The following is a 25,912-nucleotide window of genomic DNA, read 5'->3' as shown; positions in this document are numbered from 1 at the left end:
AATCTCTCTTATTTCTCAATGATTAGACTGCTAATCATTAATTGTATACAATCACATTTGGGAAAATGGCCTATGTATTTTGTCATTGTTGCAAACTTGAAGTCTTACTTAATGGTAAGAAATTTGTGTATTGGTTGTCTCTTTGCTATAATTCACCTGTCTTGCCTGTTCTTCTCTTTCTTCTGGGCAAACCCACCCTAGAAATTTCTGTAGTAGTATTTTCTGGGAAATTGAGAGGGAGAATTTTTCTACTCTTAATCCCGAACTAATTCTTTTGATCATTCCAAGACCTTTATGGTGACATTGCTTTTTACTTCCTGTTGGTGTTGGTCAATTTGTACGACCAAACACTTTTTCCCTCTCTGGCATAAATACAAATTTATTTTATTCTTATCTCTTTCTTTTTTAAGGAGGAAAGGTTAATGTCAATAAACTAGACGATGTTCTTGAAAACATGGGATTCTCACTTGAGGAGGAAGAAATTGAGGAACTGTGCACTCACCTGCCAATTGATGGTGAGCATTTCAAGTACACAGTGCCCGATAAGGAAATTTTTTTTTTCTGTGGAAACCTCTCAAACGCACTTGTTAATTTCATGGAAAAACCAGAAGTTTATAGAGATCCAATCCTAAAGAATGGAGATATACTCTCTCAATATTAATCTTAGATAAAATACCAATAATTGCTCATGTTGCTGCTTGCAGAGTTCCTATGCCAGAGAATACCAAAACGAAATGACAGTCAGTGTTGGGATCAAATAAACATTAAAAAATAAAACAAAAAAATTACATTGAGGGGTGGGAGAGAAAATTATATTTTTTGAGGGGTGGGAGAGAAAATTATAAAGGATTTCAGAGAGCAACAAAAAGAAATTGGAGGGAGGGAAGAGTGCTAGAAACTGTTTGGGGTTTTTTGGTTTGTTTGGGTTTTTTTTCTTAAGATTTTATTTATTTATTTATTTATTTGACAGACAGAGATCACAAGTAGTCAGAGAGAGGTGGGGGGAAGCAAGCTCCCTGCTGAGCAGAGAACCCAATGTAGGGCTCGATCACAGGACCGTGGGATCATGACCCGAGCTGAAGGCAGAGGCTTTAACCCACTGAGCCACCCAGGTGCCCCGCAAGTGCTGGAAACTGTTAAACGTTGCTTGTACTGTTGCAAAATATATACAATATATATCTAACAGTTACATTAAATAAATTTATAGGTATTAAACTTTAAATTACACAGAAATTACCCACCCCCTCCAGACTATGTTCAAATAGGTCTTAGGTGGAGCCCATGAATCTTAATTTTAAATAAGCAACCCCCACTACAGTTAATTTTTTGAAATAGCTAAACTTTGGAGCACCTGGTTGGCTCATCAGTTAAGCATCTGCCTCCAGCTCAGGTCATGATCCCAGGGTCCTGAAACTGAACCCCACACTAGGCTCACTGCTCAGCAGAGAGCCTGCTTCTCCCTTTCCCTCTGCCCACCCCCACCCACTTGTGCTCTCTCTCTTTCTCCCAAAAATAAACAAATAAAACCTTATTTAAAAAAAAAAGAAATTGGGGTGCCTGGGTGGCTCAGTGGGTTAAAGCCTCTGCTTTCGGCTCAGGTCATGATCCCAGGGTCCTGGGATCGAGCCCTACATTGGGTTCTCTGCTCAGCAGGGAGCCTGCTTCCGCCCCGCCTGCCCCTGCCCCGCCTCTGACTACTTGTGATCTTTGTCAAATAAATAAATAAAATCTAAAAAAAAAAAAAAAAAGAAATAGCTAAACTTTATCATATAAAGAAAAACATATATTAGTAACTTTATGTGGCATTAGTACTTTTTTAAGATTTTATTTGAAAGAGAACAAGCAAGAGAGAGAAACACGAAGCAGGGGAGAGAGGTAGAGGGAGAAGCAGACTCCCCATTGAACAGGAAGCCTGATGTGGGACTCGATCCCAAGACCCTAGGATCATGACCTAAGTTGGAGGCAGCCACCTAACCAAGTGAGCCACCCAGGCACCCCACGGGATTAGTACTTTTTGGCATGATTTTTAGCAACAGCATCTGATCAGGGCAGTCTATATAACTCTTAGTATCTTGAGCATCTTAGCATCTTTAACATCTTGAAATGATTCTATTGACTGACTAATAATTTGATAAGCATCCTAGAAGTGTTGGTTTACCTAAGCTTATCTAATATGATCTGATGATGCTTAAAATCAAGACTTTCTGCTTTTCAAAAAAGTGGTCTCCTATTTCTTTTCTAATTCTAACCCTTTTCTCATAATTCTGTAACACATAAGTCAAGCAAGATTATATAAAACTCCTGTTGGAATTGGAATATGGCCCGACCCTAAATTATCTAGAGGATAATCTAACTGAATGTCTCAAAATAAATATCATTGCCCCTGCTCAGTAAAGGTACCAAGATCTGAGTTTTAAAAATATAACCAAAGACAGGCACCTGGGTGTCTCAGTGGATTAAGCCTCTGCCTTTAGCCCAGGTCATGATCTCAGGGTCCTGGGATCGAGCCCTGCATCGGGCTCTCTGCTTTATGGGGAGCCTGCTTCCCCCTCTCTCTCTGTCTGCCTCTATGCCTACTCGGGATCTCTCTGTCAAATAAATAAAATCTTTAAAGATATATATATATCTTTAAAGATTATATATATATATATATATATATATATATATATATATATATATTATATATGAATATATATAATATATATATATATTCAAAGAAACAAAGATACAGTGATAAACCAAAGAGAGCCAAGGAACAGGGAGATAGTAAAAGCACTTTAAATAAATTTCTGTTTTATTGCAATGCTCTATTGTTTGGTCTGAAATTATTCATAACCCAGTGGTTGCTTTGACTTTAGTAATTGCTGCAACAGAAGCAGAGATTTAATGTTGTTTGCTTTGTATTGCCAGCACTGAAAATAGGGCCTGGCATATAAGGAGGCATCCAGCAAATATTTGACAAGTTAAAAAATGAAAAAATCAGCCTACGTCTAGATGTTGACTGGGATCTTCCATTTTGGAACACTGACAAATCTGGACATACCCTCAACTACTGGTAGCCACTGAAAACAAAGAGGGCAGCTTAGATAATCACAAAGGTTTGAGACAACAAGGAGCTCAGGCTAAGTGTAACAGTAAGGTTTATCTCCTACATGAGACCAGTCTAGCAAGACATTGATTGATGAATGGATAAAGATGATGTGGTATACATACACATATACATATATATATGTGTGTATGTATACATACACATATACATATATGTATATGTGTATGTATACCACATAAAATTTATATATTTTTAAAAGGAATACTATTCATCCATAAAAAAGAATGAAATCTTGTTATTTGCAACAACATAGATGGAGCTAGATGAAGCTAGAGAGTATTATGCAAAGTGAAATAAGTCAGAAAAAAACAAATAGCATAGGATTTCACTCATATGTGGAATTTCAGAAACATAACAAACAGTAAAGGAAAAAAATAAGAGAGACAGAGACAAATTAAGAAACAGGCTCTTAATTGTAGAGAACAAACTGATGGTTACCAGAGGAGAGGGGAGTGAGGGGATGGGTCAACTAAGTGATGGGGATTAAGGAGGGCATTTGTGATGAGCACAGGGTGATGTATGGAAGTGCTGAATCACTATATTGTACATCAGAAACTAATATAACACTGTATGTTAACTAACTGGAATTCAAATAAAAACTTGAAATAAAATAAAAATTTTAAGAATAAAAGAGGTAGCACTTTTATGTAAGGTACAAAAACCAGTGGAGTTAAGGAAAATGAAGAAGCAAAAGAATATGTTCCAAAGGACAAGATAAAATTCCAGAAACAGACCATAATGAAATAGATAATTGATTTACTTGATAAAGAGTTCAAAATAATGATCATAAAATTGATGTTCACTGAGGTCAAGAGAACAATGCATGAACAAAGTGAGAATTTCAACAGATAGAAAACATAAGAAAGTACCGAACAGAAATCCCAGAGCTGGAGAATAAAATGACTGAACTAAAAAAATCAGTAGAGGGGTTCAACAGCAGACTAGATCAGTGGAAGAAAGAATTAGCAAACTCATATACAGGGCAGTGGAATTTACCCAAACAGAGGAACAAAAAGAAAAAGAATGACAAAGAGTGAAAATAGCTTATGGGATTTATGGGCTACCAGGAAGTGAACAAATATTCATACTTCACAATATCTCCCAGAAGGAGAAGAGAGAGAAAAAAGGACAGAAAGTCTATTGAAAGAAATAATGCCTGGAAACTTACCTAACATGAGGAAAGAAACAGACATGAAGCTCCAGGAAGCTCAGGAAGTTTCAGATCAGATGAAACAAAACTAGCCACACTAAGATACATTAAAATTAAATTGTTAAAAGTTAAAAGGAAGGAGGGAATTTTAAATGTAGAAAGAAAAAAAAATGTATTATATAGAAGGAAACCCCCCCCCCACCTCCAATAAGACCATCAGCAGATTTTTCAGGAGAAACTCTGCAGGCTCGAGAGGAATGGCATTATATATTCAAACTGTAGGAAGAAAAAAAACTGCCAACCAAAGATACTCACCTGGCAAAGCTGTCCTTCAGAATTGAAAGAGAGATAAAGAGTTTTCCAGGGGTACCTGGGTGGCTCAATCAGTTAAGCTCCTGACTCATTTCAACTCAGATCATGATCTGATCCAGATAAGCAGAAGCTGAAGTAGTCCATCACCACTAGAGTAGCCTTGCAAGAAATGTTAAAGGAACTTCTTCAGATTTAAACTAAAGGATGCTAATTAGTAACAGGAAGACATATGAAAATATAAATTGCACGACTAAAGGTAAACAGTTAATTTCAGAATATTCTAATGTAATATTCAAAGATAAATCACTTACTAATCTAGTATGAGCATTAAAAGACAAAAGTATTAAAAATAATTATAACTACATTAATTTGTTAGTGGATACACAGGAAAAAGATATAAGTTGTAAGAACAAAAGCTTTATAAAACGGGGAGAGTAAAAACGTGTAGTTTTGGTATGCATTAAGTTCTTATAAGCTTAAAGTAGAATGTTATAAATATGTTTTACGTAAACCTTGTAATGACCACAAAGCAAAAACCTATAGTGGATACACAAAAGATAAAGAGAATGGACTCTAACCATACCACTAAGAAAATAATCCAATTACAAAGGAAAAGACCAAGAGAAGAAGGGATCAAAGGAATTATGAAACAGCCAGAAAATAATTATTAACAAAATGGCATTAGGACACCATCTCTCAGCTACAAGACAAGCAAGGTCAGAGGACCAAATGTAAAATATGGTTAATAACACTATATTATATAACTGAAATTTGCCAAAAGAGTAGAAAATTCAAATGTTCTCACACACACACAAAGATAAATATGTGAGGTGATAGATGTGTTAGTTAACTAGGTGGGGGATTCCTTTCATGTATACATATATCAAATTACCATGATGTATGCCTTAAATATATTACAAATTTATAGGCTAATTATACTTCAATAAAGCTGACATAAAAAAAAACAAAAAATGAAAATAATCTCTCTTCTTCCATTCTGGTAAATGAGGAACACAAAAAGAAAAAGTTGAATGAATAGAACAGACGCATCTACCATATTTAGCTTTTTTTTCTTTTTTCAACCTTGTGCTTCTATAGTGTGAAAATAAAATATCTAATGGGGGGGGTGGGGAAACAGCTTTGGGCAACTGATAAATCCTTATGCTTTACTCCACAGTTTAAGAATTTTATGTAATGGGGACCTGTATTAGTCTACTCGGGCTGCCATAAATAAATACCATAGTCTGTGACTTACATTACAGAAATTTATTTTCTCACAGTTCTGGATTCAGGGAAATCCAAGATCAGTGTACAAGCTGATTCAGTTCCTGAGGGGGATTTTCTTCTATGCTTGCAGAGCCTGTCTTCTCAATGTGTCTTCACATGGCAGGGAAATAGAAAAGGTGGAGAAAGACAGGGGGAGAAACAGAGAGACAGAGACAGAAAGGGGTATTGTCCTCTTCTCATAAGGTCACAATCCTATCAGATTGGGGCCTCACAACCTTAACTACCTCCTAAAGACCTTATCTACAAATAGTCATATCAGAGGTTAGGGCTTCAAAATATGAATTTGAGGGGACACAATTCAGTTCATAGCAGGACTATATCTAAATTTTGTCTTGCCTTATAGGGGAGAGAAGAGTTAAACTGGATAAACTTCTAGATGAAGTGGGTGAACTTCTGGGTGAGTGAGAAGAAATTATGATAAGGCGTAATAAAAATGATCTCTTAATACTTAAGAAGTTATTTTTAAAGTATTTTCTGTTATTTTATCCATGATATATTAATCCTGTCATTATATTTCTTTTAACTGGTAATGTACATGTAACTAAAGAAACAACCTTATAAATTAAATGTTATTCATTATTATAATCAGTTGTTACCTACATCTTATTCAAAAGGCTGCAGGGTAATACATAAATAACAACCCCTATGTTCTTTAGAGTTTTCAATAATATAATTTTATTTTCTACTATTCTAATAGTGAAATGCCAAGGCAGATTACACATACAGGTAATATGACCATGTGAACAAGCTCATAATTTAGACAAAAATTAAACAATAGAGCAAATATTACATGCTGGCAGAATTATTTACACCAGTTAATTTAGTGGGCTGTTAGAACACCCAACTTTCTTCATACTGTACCTTGATGAGTACATACTGTACATTGATGAGCCCCCTTTTACCAAAAAGAAGTTCTACTTCTTGGGCACCTGGGTGGCTCAGTCATTAAGCCTCTGCCTTCGGCTCAGGTCATGATCCCAGGGTCTTGGGATCGAGCCCCACTTCAGGCTCAGCGGGAAGCCTGCTTCTCCCTCTCCCACTCCCCCTGCTTGTGTTCCCCCTCTCACTGTGTCTCTCTCCATCAAATAAATAAATAAAATCTTAAAAAAGGAAGTTCTATTTCTGAATCTCCCTCCTAATTTTCTGTAATTAGACAACACTTAATGTTTCCATTGCTTTTTATTCTATATTTGAGAATGATGCTACACAAACATAGTTGATGATGATGATGACTTAAAGCTTGAAATCTGGGCTTTTACCTTTGTTTTCTTTTTTAAGGGGAAGAAGTTAACTCTGAAGACCTGGAAAATATTCTGAGAAACATAGGGTTAAGACTCAGGCTAAAGGATAACCCTGTGTTGATGAAGAGTTTGCCACTTGATGGTGAGTGTTTATTTTGCCAATGAGGTATTCATACACCCAGTAAAAGTTAATTGGTTGCCATTATACTAGACATAATACTGGGCTCTGAGTTACAAAGATGAAGGAGACAAAGTCCACGTCCTAAAATCACTCAGTGTAAAGATGGACAGCACATACAAAACAAAAACACAAATGCTATGCACTATGATATGTGCTCTAATATTAATAATATCTATATTGCTATGAAAGTACAAAGGAGATATTGACCAACTATCCCTGGACTGTCTAAGGCTTCACAGAGTGGTTATTACTTCAAACAAGCCTGAAAATTTTGATGGTAAGAGGTTCCCAGTACACATTCACATTATGTGGATAAACACTTTATTAATTTGACTCAGTCTGATCAATAATTCAGATATAATCTATGAAATAAGTTAATAACAATGCCTATTTATGATGATGGTGAGGATAATAAAATGATGTCAATGGAAATATGAGAAATTTTTTAAAATATAAAATAAAGATAATAGTTATTAGATTTTCTATTTCAAAAACCCAGCAATGTTTATTAAAACAATTTCTATATTCAGGAACTATAGAGATATATGCCAGAATCTTACTGCTTAAAATAAAAGAATCTCTGCACTTAAAAAGTTCATAATCTGGTTGAGTAGATAAGACAGAGATACATATTTTGAGCTTCTGGATAAACACTGCACTTTTTTAATATTTGCATTTATCTTTACGACTTCCTAAAATACTAAAAAGATGTAAAAGAAATTTAAAAAGGCATAATCCGCAAAAACTAAGAGAAGAGTAGAGAACATTATAGCAGATAAGAGGTGTCAGTTAAATTTCAAAAAATAGAAAGTAGATGAAAGACCATAAAAGGTGAAAACTGAGCCTGAAAGGGGAAGCAAACAAGAAGGTCACTTCAAGGACACTCAGTTGGCTCAGTCAGTAGAGCATTCGACTTTTGATCTCAGGGTTGTGAGTTTGAACCCCACGTTGGGTGTAGAGATTACTCAAAAATAAAATCTTAAAAAAAAAAAAAAAAAGGTAGCCACTTCATGTCATAAAACTGTAAAATGCTCAGGAAGTGGAGGCACCTGTTACCTCCAAAGTCAGGAATGTGAGTATGGTTGAAAATAGAAGAATTGGTAGAAAGGCTTTAAAAAGAGCAATGTGATCTACAGATCCCTTTCCTCACTCCACAGTCAAGCAAGTATTTCTTACCCATGCTACATAGACATTTACTCTCTGGAGAGGTTAAACTAGAAAGATTCTGGGACATCAGACACAGCCAAGTTTAGGAGTGAATTTTCTAATGAAACAGGGAGACTAAGTAAAAGTCAACATACTGCATGGTGAGATTTTCCAAGTCATCTCCCACTGGCCTCCCTAGATGCTGGAAATGAATTCCAATATCCTTTATTCAGATACTGACATCTCTAACCTGCAATGAAAAGACATTTGTGCTACTAAAACAAAAAAACCTCACCAAGAATCATATGATGTATAAGAAAATTCTGTGATATAAAAGACAGAAGTAAGAACTAGCAACAAAGAAGGAATTTGGAGGAAATACAGTCATCCCTTTTATGTGTGAGGGAAATGTTCCAAAACCCCCAGTGGATGCTCGAAACCATGGATAATACCAAACTCTCCATATATGTTTTTTCTTATATATACCTACCTATGATAAAGTTTAATGTATAAACTAGGCACAGTGAGAGATTAACAATAATAACTAATAATAAAATAAAACAATTATAATGTACTGTAATAAAAGTTACATGCATGTGACTTTCTCTGTCTCTCTCAGTATCCTATTGTACTGTATTCACCCTTCTTCTTGTGATGATATGAGATGATAAAATGTCTACATGATGAGATGAAGTAAGATGAATCATGTAGACATTGTAATTTAGCATTAGGCTACTATTGGACTTCTGATGACACATCAGAAGGAAGGCCATCTGCTTCTGCAGAGCAGTTGACACAGGTAACTGAAACCAGGGAAAGAAGAACTGCAGATAAGTGGGGAATACTGTAGTCAAAGGAGAAAGGAGAAAAATAATTCAAAATAATTTTAACTAATATCTTCAGAAAAATGAGAAAATCCCTAGTTACGAAACAAGAAAAGGAGGCCATGCAACAAGATAGGAAGCACTGTGGAAAGGGAGCACTTTAAAAACAATTTTTTAGGCCGCCTGGGTGGCTCAGTGGGTTAAGCCTCTGCCTTCAGCTCAGGTCATGATCTCAGGGTCCTGGGATCGAGTCCCACATTGGGCTCTCTGCTCAGCAGGGAGACTGCTTCCCCCCTCTCTCTGCCTGCCTCTCTGCCTACTTGTGATCTCTCTCTGTGTGTCAAATAAATAAAATCTTTTAAAAAAAATTTTAAAGCTTTTTGGGAAAAAAGTTAAAGAAATTTAGTAATTCAGTGGGTGGAAGGGCTAGAGGATGAATTTGAATATTGGAACAAAAAGACAAAGGAGATGAAAAATAGGAGGGAAAAAGATAAGAAAATTAATCCTAGAAATCCAACAACTGAATAATAGAAGAATTCCCAAAAAAGACAAAACAGAAAACAGAGGAAAAAATTGTGAAATAAATCATATTTTTTAAAGTCTCCAAATTGGAAAGAATGTGACTCCAGATTTAAAGGGTTCACCAAGTACATACCACAAGGAGCAAAAAAAGATTCACACCAGAGTATATTGTGAAATATCAGAATACCAGAAAGAAAGGGATTTAAAAAGTTTCCAAAGAGAAAGAAGCAGGTCACTTAGAAAGCTTGGGGTATGTGAATGGTACTAGACTTCACAACTCCTGAAGATGAAAGACAATTGTGTAATACCCTCAAAATTATTAGAAAATTTTTTCCCACCTGGAATTCTATATCCTACTAAAACATCAATCAAGTGTGAGAATAAAATTCATATTCTCACATATTTCAAAATAAGACATTTTCTGAGAAGAATGTCAGAAAAAAAAATTTCTGTGTAAATATCATTTCTTAAGAAACTACTTTGGGAGGACACCTGGGTGGTTCAGTTGGTTAAGCATCTGCTTTCAACTCAGGTCATGATCCCAGAGTCCTAGAGCCCATCAGGCTGCCTGCTCAGTGGGAAGCCTGCTTCTTCCTCTCTCACTCCCCCTGTTTGTGTTCCCTCTCTTGCTGTCTCTCTCTCTCTCTGTGTCAAGTAAATAAATAAAACCTTTAAAAAATAAATAAATAAATAATTTAAAAATTTAAAAATAGACAGTTATCCACAAATGAAAACAACCCTGGGAGACCTCAGGAGTCTACTTAAAAACTTTAAGCAACACGGTGGAGCAAAAACAAAAAACAAAAACAAAACCCTGAAAATGATCGCAAAAAAGGGGGTAAAAAGAGCAGTTTTGTTTTGCCTATATCATCCCATCCCTTAGACCAGTACTCCTCACTGCCAAGAAGGAACTCTCCAGCCCAAAAGAGCTCCCCTCACAAGAAAAGGAGAGTGGGCTGTATGACCAGCTTCCCCAAACTTTTGGGGCACTACACAAAGGACCTGCTTAGGTTTCACTCCACCCAGAAACCAACGAAAGTGAGACATCTAGAGATGGCTAAGAGCAAAGAAAAAGGGAAGGGGATCCCAGTATCAGCCACATAGTGGGAGCAACCGTAGTTCCCAGTGGCCTTATCTGCAAATGAGCCCATCTGGAAATGACTCCCACAGTTATTGCTGCTGAGGAGCCCTTGCAAATACTAAAAATAACCCCCAGTTTTCATCACTGAAGACCTCCTTACAGACCCCAGCAGGCAGCTCCACAGAGGATCCCAGCAGCTTTTGCTGCTGAAGAAATCAACTGTCAAAACAGCCACTGCAGACTTCCTGCAGATTTTGCCACTGAAGTTTTCACTCCACAGGTTTTTGGGCTCAGAGAAGCCAGCCAGCCTCATCACTAGGAGCGTATCTGCAGCCAGCCCCTGCTGTTATAGATGCACCTGCGCCAGCCCCCACAGTTGAGCATGTCCAAACCACTAGCTCTAGCCACCACTACCACCTTCCATATTCCCTAGCCACTGGACCTGTGGGTGCTTCTAAGGACCCCAAAAGCCCCTGAAGCCACTCTGGATCTCCCACAGCTCTCACCAAGAAATGTGCAGTTTTTGATGTCATGGATGCCAGAAATGTAAGCAGACAAGACACCACATATCCCCAAACCTGGAGCCACCACACATCCCCTCTTGGCACCCCACACTGCTAGACCAAGAGTCGCAACTCAAGTATAACCTTATAAACAGGTGAAAGTCTTTTCTTACCAAAAGCAGTCCATAAAGTCTAGAAGAGGCAACTGCTTCTTTACATGCACAGACACACACACAAGCCTACAGGGATCATGAAGAATTAGGGAAACATGACACCACCAAAGGAACACAGTAAACTTCCAGTAACTGACCCCCAAGAAATGGAGATGCACAAATTGCCTAACAAAGAATTCAAAGTATCTTGTTCTAAAGATACTCAGCTGTAAGAGAACTCAGAAAAACAATTTAAGAAATGAAACAATACAAGAACAAAATGAGAAGTTCAACAAAGAGATGGAAAATGTAAAAATGAACCAAACAGAAACTTTGGAGCTGAAAATTACAATTACTGATCTGGGAAATTCAATAAAGAGCTTAAAAACCCAGCTGAACCAAGCAGAAAAAAAGAATCCGTGAACCTGAAGAAAGATCATTTGAAATTATCCAATTAAAGGAACAAAAGGGATAGAGAATGAAAAGGAATAAAGAAAGCCTATGGGACTTATAGGACACCATTAAGAGAAAAAAAATCTACACATAATTTAAGTACCAGAAGGAGGAAGGAACAGAAAGCTTATTTTTTTTTTAACTGGCTGATAACTTCCCAAATCTGGGGAGAGATTTGAACACCCAAGTTCATGAAGCTCATAGTTGCCAATAAAAATTCAACCCAGAGAGACCTTTGCTGAGACATAATATAATAAAGGTATCAAAAATCAAAGATGAAGAGAGAATTTTGAAAGCAGCAGAACAGAAGCTTGTCACTTACAAGAAACCCCCATTAGGTTGTCAGCAAATTTCTGAGCAGAGAGAGACCTTGCAGGCCAAGAGAGAGTGAGATGATATATTCAAAGTGCTGAAAGAAAAACCATCAACCAAGAATACATTAAAGTCCAGCAAAATTGTCCATCAGCAATGAAGAAGAGGTATTTCCAGACAACCCCGAGCTGAGGAAGTTTATTATCACTTGACATGCCTTCCAAGAAATGCCTCAAGGAGTTCTTCAGGCTGAAATGAAAGAATGCTAATAAGTAACATGAAAACATATGACAATATTCAGCACACTGGTAAAAGTAAGTACGTAGTCAGGATAGAATCCTCTAATGTACACCATGGTCATGTGTTAACCACTTAACTCTAGTATAAAAGTTAAAGGACCAAAGTATTTGAAATAACTATAGCTACAATACTTTGTTAATAGATACACAATATAAAAATGCAAATTGTGCCATCAAAAACATAAAATGTGAAGAGGGATTAAACAGGTAGAATTTTTGTATGCAATGGAAATTAAGCTGTTATCAGCTTAAAATAGACTTAAAAAGGGAGTCAAACTATATCACTGACAGAAAATCACCAGTTCACAAAGGGAGACAGCAAAAAAGGAAAAAAAGGAACAAAAGGAACCACAGACAAGCTACAGACTAATTAGCAAGATGACACTAGGTCCAGTGGCTAGGGAAAATTATTTCAGAGACAGAGAGAGCAGGAGCAGGGGTAGAGGCAGACAGAGAGGGAAAGAATCTCAAGCAGACCCCACTGAGTGGGGAGCCCAACGCAGGGCTCGGGCTCACAATCCTGAGATTGTAAACTGAGCTGACATTAAGAGTCTGACACTTAACCAACAGAGCCCCCCAGGTGCGTTCCCCTCTATCATGTTTATTTTATATTCCTTTAATTCCAATAATTCTTGTTCAAATGGAATATGTTATTCCATTTGTTTCTTCGTTTGTGGTTTGTTTTTGGAGCAGTGGTATTCCTCAGATGATGAGTTATTTTGGTCCTGTGCGCCCTTGTTCTCGGGGCATCATTAATGTGTTTGGAAATGTGCTTTAGGTCGGGGGTAAAGTCAAGTTCTGTTCCACATCAGCCTGTTGGGTTTAAGAAGAAGGGAAAAAGGAAGGAATGAGCCCCAGGGCAAAGAGATGCAAATACTGTTGATCATTTTCCTGATCTGAAATTGTTCCAGGCACCACCTCTGGTCAGTTTCACCTTTAAACTCAGGAGTAGAACTGGAAGAAGGCAACCTGTACAGATTGTAATCCAGCAGCTCTAGAGATCTGCGAAGAGAGACGGAGGATAATATACCTGAGGCAGCTTGTCAGTCTTCACCTGTATACATCTGGTCCTCTCTCCAGAAGGGTTTATATGCTGCCCTGATATTACCTTCCACTTGCACTAGGGGTCTAGGTTTTGCTGCTACTTTCTGTAGAAAAAAAGGGGTAGGCAATGGTGATCTCAGAATCATAGTACAGAGAGGTGAGGGCAGAAGTTTCTTTTCGTATTTCCCTAATTGGTCCTTTAACTGCACTGCCAGTAAGCCCTCCACTCTAGGCTGTAAGCACATACACTCACACCGGGACAGCTTTCTATCACCTACTGGTGTCGCTGTGGCTTTTCACTTCATTCCTAGAATCCAAGCTTCTGCTCAGACTTCAGTTTCTTCAGGGTTGATTTCTGGGAAAGGAGCCAGGAATTCATGCTAACGCGTCATCTATGTAGGAATAGAAATCTATATTTGAATTTTTGTAAAATATGAAGCCTGTGATGGCAACAGATGAGAGAGCTCACTAAGGGATTACCTTGTGGAATTTATTTTCATGGGCTTGTCAGTGGAAATATTTAAAACGATATCCATTTGATATCATGTGAAAAACATGTAGAAATGTTAAATGCTAATATTCAAAGATGTCCTATTCTGGCCATCAGGTTGTTTAGCTCAGAACTCATCCATCTCTTAACTCATGAGTCCCAGTAGATCTACTCTTACCCTTGGGAGCATTAATGTGTGTGACCTTATGCAAAAGAGTAGGAAATGAGAATTAGATGAAAAGATATGAAAAAAAGTATGGCAAGACACCACCAATAACTGTTTCAATTGTCAAATCATAAAGTGGGTAGGTTACTCTTGAGAGCTTTCAGCCATTGGTCTAACTCTTAAGTTGGAATATAAACAGAAAAAAAAAATAAGTAAAACTTTAAGAGTTGTCCTTTCTGAAATTGCTATGTTTTGAATTATTACAACAGGCTCCCTTACCAATTACTTTATTGTGTCCTATCCCACAGCTGCTGGAAAACTGTATAAGCATAGATTGCTGGATGGCATAAGGTCTCTCAAAGGTAAGTGAACAGTCAGGTAAAATTGAGACTCCTTATGTTTTACATTTAGGTTTTAAAATCCACATTAATTTTTGGTGATGACAAATTTGCCAACCCAACCCATTTATTTATTAAGTATTCTTGTCTCATGGTTTGCAACTTTTTTTTTAAGTCAGTAGTGGGATTTTTTTTTAATTTTTTGTTTGTTTGTTTAAAGATTTTATTTATTTATTTGACAGAAAAGATCACAAGTAGGCAGAGAGGCAGACCGTTTACAACTTTTAATGTAACTACATTAAAAGGAATTATTTTTGTCTTTATCATTTCAAGTCCTATTTTTGGAGTAGGATTACAAAGGCAGTGTCTTACCAGAATTCAGCAGACTTGCCTAATCCTTTAGTTTTCTCCTTATTAATGTCTCATGAGAGCTATAATCCTCTGGACAAAAAGGAGGAACAGATTCTGTTCTTGATGCCCATGCTATCTCTTTCCATTTAAATAAATTTATTATTCTTTGATTGTACTCCCTCTAAATAATGCCTGGCATTTTTTACTTTATCACTATCGTTTGCTTCTCTCACTCTTATCTTTTTTTTCCCTAAGGAGTGGAGCTTAATGTTAATAATTTGGGACCCTTCATGGAAAGTATGGGCTTTGACCTGGAAGAAGAGGAATACCTTGACCTACTCAGCAAGCTGCCTGCTGATGGTAAGCTGCTTCTACTGTGAAACTTGGCATTCATATATGAGAATTTCTGAGAGTATATTTAGAGTATGTAGAAACATAAGAAAAAAAACCCAGAAGGGTAAGGCCCAGTCGTCAAGAACTCATCAATTCCTGCAGTGGACTTTGAGTGCCTAATATACATACCTATTAGGAATATAAAAATATGATGACAGATTCTCTGTCCTCTAGGAGTTCTCTCAGTCTGGTAAGGAGACATATATGCTGACAGGTCATCATAACACTATGTGGTTGTGCTATAATACTAAAAATGCATTCAATAAGATCCTAAAGGTGGGAAAAGCTAAGTTGGCCAAGTAGGGAATTGGAGAAAGACTTGTCAGAAGATATATAGAAATTCTCCAGTAAAAAAAAAAGGCATTCCATGGGGACCAAGGGGTGTGTTTGTCATTATGAGCACTGAGTAATGTATAGAATTGTTGAATCACTATATTGTATACTTGAAACTAATATAACACTGTATATTAACTATACTGGCAGTAAAATTTAAAAAAAAAAAAAAAAACAATGCTGTGACTACCCCTAGAAAACAAGCACCCATGGAAACTCCAGCAGGCGACAGGCACAGTGCAGATGGAGCCTGTCCTTACAAGGGCTTGCTTACACCCAGGCACCCCAGATGGAGGTATTTTTTCTTATTATATTTTCCAGGTATCTTGAAAGTTTACTGGAATACCACAACAGGCATTTTGGTTGTGAAAGTATCAGCCATCTCCCTGAGTATTACTTCTCAGGTCAATGAGCCCACAGGAAATAGCATTACAGACCTGTTTCAGACTATCCTAAGGGGGCGCCTGGGTGGCTCAGTGGGTTAAAGCCTCTGCCTTCGGCTCAGGCCATGATCCCAGGGTCCTGGGATTGGGCCCCACATCAGGCTCTCTGCTCAGTGGGGAGCCTGCTTCCTCCTCTCTCTCTCTGCCTACTTGTGATCTGTCTGTCAAATAAATAAATAAAAATCTTTAAAAAATAAATAAATAAACAAGACTATCCTAAGTCTTCTGTGGGACTAGTTGAAATACATGAGAATGGATGAGACATTTTCCTGTGAGGCACTAACAATCTCAAGCTGTTCCTTCTACATCCCTCATTTAAGAGGAAAATACAACACAAAGATTTTAAAAATACAAAATTAAAAAATTTTTATTAAATTTCAATTAGATTGATCAAAGCTTTTTAAATATATCATGAGTGTGGGTAGTGGAAGAACACAGCTAAGTGCCACCTATCATTCCAGTACAGAAATAGACATTATTAATGCTCTAAGTCCCATCTTTCCTATTGAAACATTTGCCCCCTTTAAGATGCTATTCAGCATCATAATCAATAAAATGGAGTTCTTCCTTATCTGAAAATGGAGGGCTACTTTTTATTTTTATTTTTTTTAAGATTTTATTTATTTATTTGAGAGAGAGAGAGAGAGCATGAACGGGGGAAAGGCAGAGGGAGAGGGAGAAGCAGGCTTCCCCGCTGAGCAGGGAGTCCAAGGCAGAGCTCAATCCCAAGACCCCCCAACTCCATGACCTGAACTGAAGGCAGATGCTTAATGAAATGAGCCACTCAGGTGCCCTGAGAGGGCTATTTTTTTTAAGTTTCAGCCCAGTGCTCTGCTATGTGGAGCTTATCTTAATAGAATAAAAACTGTGGTTAGAAGTATGAAATTAAGTATCTCTTTCATAATCAGGGCTTTGTCTTTCCACATTTTCCATTTAATAAGAAAATAGGATAAAATTCTAGAGCAAATCATTAAAATTTGCTGAATTTTGTGTTGTACTTCAGTGATGACTTTTATGTCTTCTATTTCTCTCTATTATTGTTTTACACATAAAATTCTATCTTACAGATGAGGGGAAGATTGACGTGAATGTGGTAATGGATGAAGGAAATCTTTTTACAGGTGGGTTAGATCTTTATTACCTCATTATTCAACATCTGTATATCCCAAATGTGAATCAACAAAAACCAACCTTCCAGAAACTTATTTAGCTGGACCAAGGAAAAAACTTATAAATACATATGAATAAATGCAGTAAAATGTCATCAGTGCTATGTTAAAAACCTACACAAAGTAAAGAAGGGGCAGAATGGTCACTTGCACCCGAGGAAGAGAAATTGGGAAATGCTTTAATAGAATGGGCAACACATGAGCACATCCTCAAAAGTTAGGTCAGTTTTGTCAGAGTAGGATGGGCATTCCTGATAGGGAAAAAAATAATAATAAAAGCCACAAAAATGAGAAACTGTATAATACTGTATGGAACTAGAAAAAAGCTGGAGTAGCTAAAGCATAAATGCTATCGGGAGTTTGGCAAGGAATAAACTTAGAGAATAAGAGTGGGACGTGGTGGGCTGAGTAATGGCTCCTAAAGATATCCAGGTCTTAATCCCCACAACTTGTGGCTGTTCCTTTATATAGCCAAAAAGACCGTGGAGGTGTGATTAAGGTCTTGAGATGGGGTGGTTATCCTTGGTTATCCAGTTGAATGCTAAATATAATTACAAGCGTCCTTAAAACCAGAAAGCAAAGCGATAGTGGATAGCAGAAAAAGTAGAGGGCAATGTGACAACAGAAGCAAGATGCTACACAGCTGGCTTTTCAGATAGAAGAGTAAGTTAAGGAGTGTAAATGGCCTCTAGAAATAGAATAGGCAAGGGAGCGGATTCTTCCTGAGAGTCTCCTCAAGGAACCACCCAGCTAACTCCTTGACTTCAGCTCAGTGAAACTAATTTGAGGCTTCTGACCTCCAGAACTATAAGAGAAAAAAATCTGTATTGTTTTACACCACCATGTTTTTGGTAATTTGTTACAGCCATAGGAGATTCATAAATCACGGAGGACCCTGAATACCTAGTAGAATAGTATGAATTTGATCTGCACAGAATGGGGAGGCATTCCAGGGTTTTAAGCAGGAGTCTATGTGATTAGATTTGCATATTAGAAATATTGCTCTAGCAGAAGTATAAAGGACAGATGAAGATACATGTACAAGAATAGAGTCAAGGAAACTAGTGAGAGAGCATGTTGTAATTGTCCAGGCAAAAGACAATAAAGGGCAGAAGTAAATCATTCTCTGTGAGACTTGAGAGGAAGGGACATATAGAAGAGATGTTACGGATATAGAATCCATAGAATTTGGTTACTGATCAGGTATAGAGATAGATCAAAAGGGTGGAATGAAGGATGACACCTCAGTTTCTGAGCTGGCTAGTTGGGTGGATGACAGTGACATTGAACAAAATAAGGAATTCAGTAAAGTAAATTTAGAAGTAAAGATACAGTTTCCATTTGATCATATCAGGTTCAAGGCTCCTGTAAGACACCTAAGGGAGACTGAACCTTAGGCAGTTAAAATATGTAAGAATCTGAGGCCACCTCTTTTTCTGAGGCCAGCAGACTTCAAGTCAGGAAGGATACAGATATAGAGAATCTACATACATGTGTAGGTAAAATTCAGAGGATTTTACCTAAAAGCTTCAATTTTCTCTGTATAGTAGGAAACAGAATCATCTATGAAACAATTATCTATGAAAAGAAGTGGCGAGGTACAAGACGTTAAGGAAAGTGTCGATGGTCTGGGATAGCTCTGATAGAGAATAGGAACTAGAGTTGAGGAATATATATATGAAAACCCTGCTGAGAAGTGCCAAGAGTCTAACCAAAGTCGGATGTTATAAATAAGTAATGGCAATTGCTGGGTCATAGGGTAGCTCTATTTTCAACTTTTTGAGGAAACTCCATGCTGTTTTCCAGAGAGGCTGCACTAGCTTGCATTCCCACTAGCAGTGTAAGAGGGTTCCTCTTTCTCCACATCCTTGCCAACAGCGGGATAGGGTACTTAGGTGATGGACACTGAGACAAGGACATGATATAATGAGCACTGGGTGTATACACAACTGAGGAATCACTGAACTCTACCTCGGAAACTAATAATATACTACATGTTAATTAGTTGAATTGGAATTTAATTTAATTTGAAAAAAAATAAAAAATAAGTAATGGCAACTTTTCACATGATTATGATATTCTTCAGTTGCACCAAAGTCAAAGATTCTTAAGGCTGATGTGCCAAAAGGATGAAAGCATAAAGGCATTAAAAGTATAGTCAAGAGAGTGGTTAAGTTCTCTAGTGGATAAGAGAAGTGAAGTTATGATGGAAATTATGAACTTGGAGGAAAGTGAGAGAGGAGGGAATGAAAGTCTCTGTAGAAATGGGTGTGGTAGGAGTAAGGAAGTAAAAGAAGTGGAAGAATATGAGGTTTTGGCCAAAAGTAGATAGGTTAGAATTTGAGATTTTAGAGGCAAAGCATTTCCAGGTGATGACAAAGTTCAGGCTATCCATGATGGTTAACTAGTATAGAATTTAGGAGACAGTCATGGAGGATAAGGAGCTCAAGAAATTTGGAGGCCAGGTTGTGGAATGAACTCTCCATATGAAGACTGGTATTCCCTATAATGATGCCAGGAATGTGGGTGCAGAGGAAGACTGTGAGTAATGGGACAAGCTCCTTAATGACCAAAAAGTCAGTGACAGTAAAAAGAAATCCAAATACCGTAATTCTCACAAGGGGAGGGGTTTGAGTATGGCCAGAAAACAGCAGTCAGGATCTAGGAGATTGCAAGACCTAAGGCAAATGGGATGTAGAAAAAAGAGCAGCTTTCTCTCACAAGGAAAAAAAAAATGAAATAAAAAAGGAAAATATCAGGAACAGGCAAAGTTCAGTTAGGAAAGAAGATAAGAGTATGTAAAGAGACTGAAGATATCGAAAAATTCATACTTAGTGAAATATGACTCTGAGAGGGCACTATGGGAAGAGTGAAAAGAAAGCTAAAAATAGAAAGAAAACTCAGAGTGGTAAGGCACAGAATAGATTCAAGAGGATAGAAAATGTTGCAGGCTTATATTTTGAAGAATGGGAATGATACAGATGAATGGTGTGGTTAGACAGTCTTGAGACAAGAAGGCCCATGTCTGTCCAAACAAGATCAGCATAGCAGACTAGAGAACTGCTTTGTTGTGTCTGAAGAGTCATTCTTTTGGCTGGTTACTAGGAGGGGGCGGGTATCAGAAGCTCCAATAGCCCAAGGCATCACAGAAGAGGTCTGAAGCAGTCGGGCCCAGGGCGAGCGGGGGAACCCTTGTAAACATTTCCTCCCAGGCGCTTGTGCAGAAAACTGGCTAACTCCCCAGATAGTATCCTTCCAATGGAAGCACTGCAGTATGGTTCCAGAGGATGAAAAGCAAGAGTTTGGGGGCACCTGGGTGGCTCAGTCGGTTAAGCTTCTGCCTTCAGCTGTGGTCATGATCTCAGGGTTCTGGGATTGAGTTCTGCATGGGGCTCCCTGCTCAGCAGGGAGTCAGCTTTTCTCTCTCCTGCTCTCCCTCCACCCTGCTCATGCTCTCTCTCGCTCACTCTCTCTCAAATAAATAAATAAAATCTTTTTAAAAATAAATAAATAAAAACAAGACTTTTCTTTTTCTGTAATTAGAAATGATTAGGAGGTCCAAACTGGCTACCTAAATAGCATCTTTCCTTCCCCCTTGTTTTCTTGAGATACAATTGATATTTAACATGGTGTAAGTTTAAGGTTTACGTTGTGATGATTTGATACACATATGTATTTCACAATGTTTACCACAATATGGTTAGTTAATACATTCTTCACCTCACATAATTACCATTTTGTTGTTTTTGTTGCTAAACCGCCTCTTCAAGCTAGAGGGAAGAGCCATCATGAAGGAAAATTTCGCATGGCCATCCCACAAGCAGATTGGGGAATAGCTACAGGGGGCAAGGATAAGTGGTGATCCTGCCCTTGTACCCAGCAACTAAAACCAAGTCCATTACCAAACAAAACTTGTTAGCTTTGTGTCTTACCCGTTTTGGGGATAGTCTGGTGTTCCCTTGTCTGTCTCGCTGTAGCACTTATATTAAAGCCCTAAGAATAAAAATATCTATGTGCTAGTATTCCTGGGACACTAAAAAGAAACGAGCTGGAAGACTGCACCTATTTTCCTAGCCACCCTTAGGGAAGCCCAAAAAGTATACTGGGTGGTAGTAGCTGGCAAGAAGAGAAGCAAGCAAGCCCACCAAATCCCTGAGGTGCAACAGAGAGCCAGTCTGGGCTTAGAAAGAAGCTCCTGGAGAAAAGTCCCGTATGGTTCCATGATATATAATTAAGAAGTCTCTGCAAAATCAAGATTTTAATGTTGGCAGAAAATTATATTTCAACAGCATCATTTTCCTTATTGATTGTTCTCTCACTCTACCCATATACTGGTGAATGTTTCCATCTCCTGACTCCCAGCCTACATTTGATCATCACTGTTTCAGCCAAAAAGCTCTAAGATTATGTCTTAGCTGGCATTCGTGTTGGTTTACTTCATTGTTTAATCAGCAAATGTCATATGGACATTTTTTTATAATATAGGATCGTTATTCTTCAGCTTTTCAACCATTACCACCTTTTACTTTTTAAAGGTGAGAAGGTCGATACTAGTAACCTGGATAGTTTTCTGGGGAAAATGGGGATAACGCTCCCAGAAGATAAAAGCCTGGACCTGCAAAACAAGCTTCCAGTCGATAGTAAGCATTAAAAATATCATAGTGGTGGGGGTGGGGCATAAAAAAATCACAGTGACCCTCAAGGAGAGTTAAGTATGTGGACTTTTTATAACTAATACTCTCTCTACAAGGAATGTTTCATGCCCCCCACCCCTGCCTCCATCACCAAAATGATTTCACCAAACAGCTGTCTCCACTCTTAAGTTTTATTCTTGAAAGTAAAATAATATAAATTTTTAGAATAAAACATTTCAACGTCTATGTTTCTGAACTTAGGCATGTTTCATCTAAATTCATTTAAATATCAGCACTACTTCCTGAAACTTGAATTTTTCCCTTTCTTACAGACAAAGGAAAGGTATATGTGAACAGATTGATGAAAGAGTTAGAGTCTCTTGAAGGTGAGTAAGAAGCTTGATGAAAAGGCAAGTAAAACATGTCACCAAGCTTTGCTTTGATTTTCAAAATTTCATCCTGTTTTACAATTTTCAGATTATTAATCCAACTTTTCCAACTATTTGTTAAGTCAGTGGTTATTCTTTATATGCTTCAAGCATACTGCCATCACTAAAATGGTTTAAATACAGTAACCGAAAAGCAGTGGTTCCCAAATAAAGCTGTATATCAGAATCACAAAGGGGGAAATAAAGCATTCAAATAGCTAGGCTCCTTTCCAGTCATATTGATCTTGAATTTCCAGAGATAGTATTTAGAAACATATGTTCTTTAAAAGTTTCCCAGAGAATCATGACAGAGTAAATCCATGGATTGGCTGTCTATATGGCTCAACAGATGGCTGGCTGGCTGGCTGGGTGGATGGGTGGATAAATGGATTTATAATTCTCCATTAATTTGGCAAGTTTTGAGTTCTTCTGTGTGAACACATGTAAAGAGTCTGATTTTAGTCTTTGCCATGACTTACAAATACCCATAACCACTCACTTTCTTCTCTTAAATGTTTTCCTCAAAGTCCTAACAGAATCACACAGATCAGGGTTTAGGAATTCCTGACTTAGTTACCAAAACCACATTGACTTGGTTGGTTTAATTTTTCTTTGCTTTTCATTGTCTATGTAGTACTGATACCTAGGCATGATCTATAATCACCCACTCTTGACATCATTGCAAATATTTTTCATGTCTCATCCCTTTCTTCCCTAAGGGGTGAAGGTGTCTCCAAATAAGGTGGACACTTTCTTGGAAATCATGGGACTTAATCTCAAGGAAAAAGAAGTTCAGGAACTGAAGGACTGTCTACCACTTGACGGTGAGAGTTTTGAGTGACAGTATACCCGTGAGCCAAACTTTGGACTTAAGGCTGGTCTCAGTCCTGGAATGACTAAAGATAGAATGTATAAGAGAGGAAGAAAAAGAAAGAGCGAGGACTTTAGCATAGCTACCAAACTGGGCCCAGTGGTTATCACTTGGGGAAGGATCACCAAGAATGCTGCCCCATATAAATGGCAAGTGTCACTCTTCACAGGAATGCCAGGGTCTAACAGAGAATACTCAGATTTTAATCTTTGAGTCCCTACTGCTAACCCAGCATTAAATAACAATGACTGACACTACATGGTCCTGACCTATGCAAGGCACTGTTTTAAGCACTTTGTGCATATTACCTTATTTAATCTTGCAAATAACTCTACAAAGCAAGTTCTCTTTTTATTCCCATTTCACATATAAGGAAACTTATATGTGAAGGCATAGAAAAGTCGAGTAGTGTGCCTAAAGTCAGAGAGCTAGTAAGTGGTGGACAGATAATCTGGCTCCAGAAATTGTCTCTTAGCCACTCTGCCATACTGCCATGAACTTCCATGAACTTCCAGAACTAATAAATTTAAGAAGACAGATAGCAGTACTTCATGTCATTAATCGGCATACATTAGACTCATGCCAGTAAAACTGAGGAAAATTCATGAGGATATTTTAAGAGACATCTGTGCCCTTGAAGAAATAGCAAAGATGCAAGATTGATCCAAGTCAGTGAATAGGGGCTTTTCTAAATCAGTAGTACCTTTCATTCTTTTATTCCATAAACTTGAATTGAATGCCTATGATGTGTCAGGCACTGTTCTAGATCATTTGCCTTAATAAGAGGTAAGCAGTTTTTCCAAAAATGACTTTTTCTTTGTCTTTTTTAATCCCTTCCATAGCTCTTTTAATCTACCAACCAGTTCAATAAATGCAGATAGTTGTCATTGCCTTGTTTTTCTAGTATACTGAAACATGAGAAAAGATACCAGCACAATGATTTAAAGTGTGAGGCTAATTCTAAACTAATTCTTAAAGACTACTTTGTATATCTGTGGCATCATTTGAGACAGAATGCAAAACTCTTTCAGGGGTCCAGGGGCCTCAATGGAGCTGATTAGAGACCACAAAGTAAAAGACATAAGGGGATCTGTCCTTTATAGGCACAGAATATTCTCCACTAAAGGTTCTTCCTTATCCTGCTTGAAAGTCATAACATAATAGTATTCTTCTTCATCATCATCATCATAAATGCTATAAAATTATAAAAGGATACCAATAAAAGATTATCGTAATTGAAAAGACGTAAAAAAAGAACAAGCAAGGAAAAATTCCATATCTGAGAACCTAGGATATGTGTATGGTTTCAAAGCTAATTCATTCTTTATAATATGTTTGCATTTTACTGGAACTTAATTATAAGTAAATATTTCTTTGGGTCATCAATCTTGTGCAGACCCTTAAACCAATGCTGAAGTAATAGTAGGAGTACAAAGTGATTCTTGGTTTCTCACCCTTAGGGGAATTTACAATCTTTGGATTATTATTACACATAAAATTAGAATGTGAACATGTTTGAGTGGTGATGGATTGACACTGTTGACTAAGTTATAAGTGGAGAAAGAGTAGGTCTGTAGACAGCTTAAGGTTCCAAACAGAATCTTTCCTATTAGAGCAGTAGCATCTTTTTTTTTTAAAGATTTTATTTATTTATTTGACAGACAAGTAGGCAGAGCGGCAGGCAGAGACAGAGAGAGGAGGAAGCAGGCTCCCCGCTGAGCAGAGAGCCCAATGCGGGTCTTGATCCCAGGACCCTAGGATCATGACCCGAGCCAAAGGCAGAGTCTTTAACCCACTGAGCCACCCAGGCACCCCAGCAGTAGCATCTTTTAACTACTATCTTAACATTGCAAACCAGTGTTTCTCAAACTTGCAATTTTACAAACTACTAAAAATGTATCCACTGACCTCTAATAACTTCAGACTTGGAGAAATATACTAAAAAATTTAAGTGCATCATCTATGAAAAAGACTTTCAATTGAGAATAGGCACTGCGAAACAAAAGTGTTGTCCTCATACACTGGGAATTTAACTGAATACATCAACGTGATGATTATCATTTTGGCAACCTAAGAGCAGCCAGGCACGCATACCAGCACGCTGTCCTTTAAGAGGATCACTTGATACCAAGGTGATCATAAGCCCAAAGGTAAAGTTAGCACTGACAAAATGGAAGCATCGGTTTTAAACAAGATTTTTAAACTCTCAAAACATTTCAGACCCCGAGGGACGCCTGGATGGCTCAGTTGGTTAAGCAGATGCCTTCGGCTTGGGTCATGATTCCAATATCCTGGGATCGGGTCCCACATTGGGCTCCTTGCTCGGCAGGGAGCCTGATTCTCCACCTGCCTCTGCCTCTGCCTCTGCCTGTGCTCGCTCTCTCTCTCTCTCTCTCTGACAAGTAAATAAATGAAATCTTGAAAAATAATAATAATTTTTTTTTAATTTCAGACCCTAAAAAGAGGTCATTTCAGTGCCTGAAAAGAGTAGTCTAATAAGTAGCAGATTGTCTTGAAGGACAGGAGAGTGCTTTAAACCTTGCCTCATGTATTGTGCTGTATAGATTTTGACAGCATAAAATGCAAGAGCTATATTAACTTAAACTGATGACATGAAAAAATAATAAACTTCTAGGAAAAATGTTTCTAAATGGTTGAATTTGGGGTATCTGTTTCACAA

At 37.7% G+C, this 25,912-nt stretch overlaps 1 protein-coding gene across 2 annotated transcripts in view; it reads left to right on the top strand.

The window, feature by feature from the left end:
• The window catches only part of EFCAB3 (EF-hand calcium binding domain 3), a 121,612-nt gene that overhangs the window by 20,558 nt on the left and 75,142 nt on the right, over positions 1–25,912 (top strand). The window contains exons 15-23 of one of the 2 annotated variants that reach the window (XM_032870911.1): positions 411–515; positions 6,202–6,255; positions 7,137–7,241; positions 14,581–14,634; positions 15,217–15,321; positions 17,198–17,251; positions 21,835–21,939; positions 22,266–22,319; positions 23,081–23,185. In XM_032870911.1, the coding sequence (XP_032726802.1) occupies positions 411–515; positions 6,202–6,255; positions 7,137–7,241; positions 14,581–14,634; positions 15,217–15,321; positions 17,198–17,251; positions 21,835–21,939; positions 22,266–22,319; positions 23,081–23,185 (741 nt within the window). The remainder of the gene's footprint in view (positions 1–410; positions 516–6,201; positions 6,256–7,136; positions 7,242–14,580; positions 14,635–15,216; positions 15,322–17,197; positions 17,252–21,834; positions 21,940–22,265; positions 22,320–23,080; positions 23,186–25,912) is intronic. The other variant, XM_032870912.1, reaches the window with a different exon arrangement.

Source organism: Lontra canadensis, unplaced genomic scaffold (genome assembly GCF_010015895.1).
Source record: "Lontra canadensis isolate GAN:19392208 unplaced genomic scaffold, GSC_riverotter_1.0 scaffold41, whole genome shotgun sequence".
NCBI lineage: Eukaryota > Metazoa > Chordata > Mammalia > Carnivora > Mustelidae > Lontra > Lontra canadensis.
This window is presented reverse-complemented; position numbering and strand designations above follow the sequence as displayed.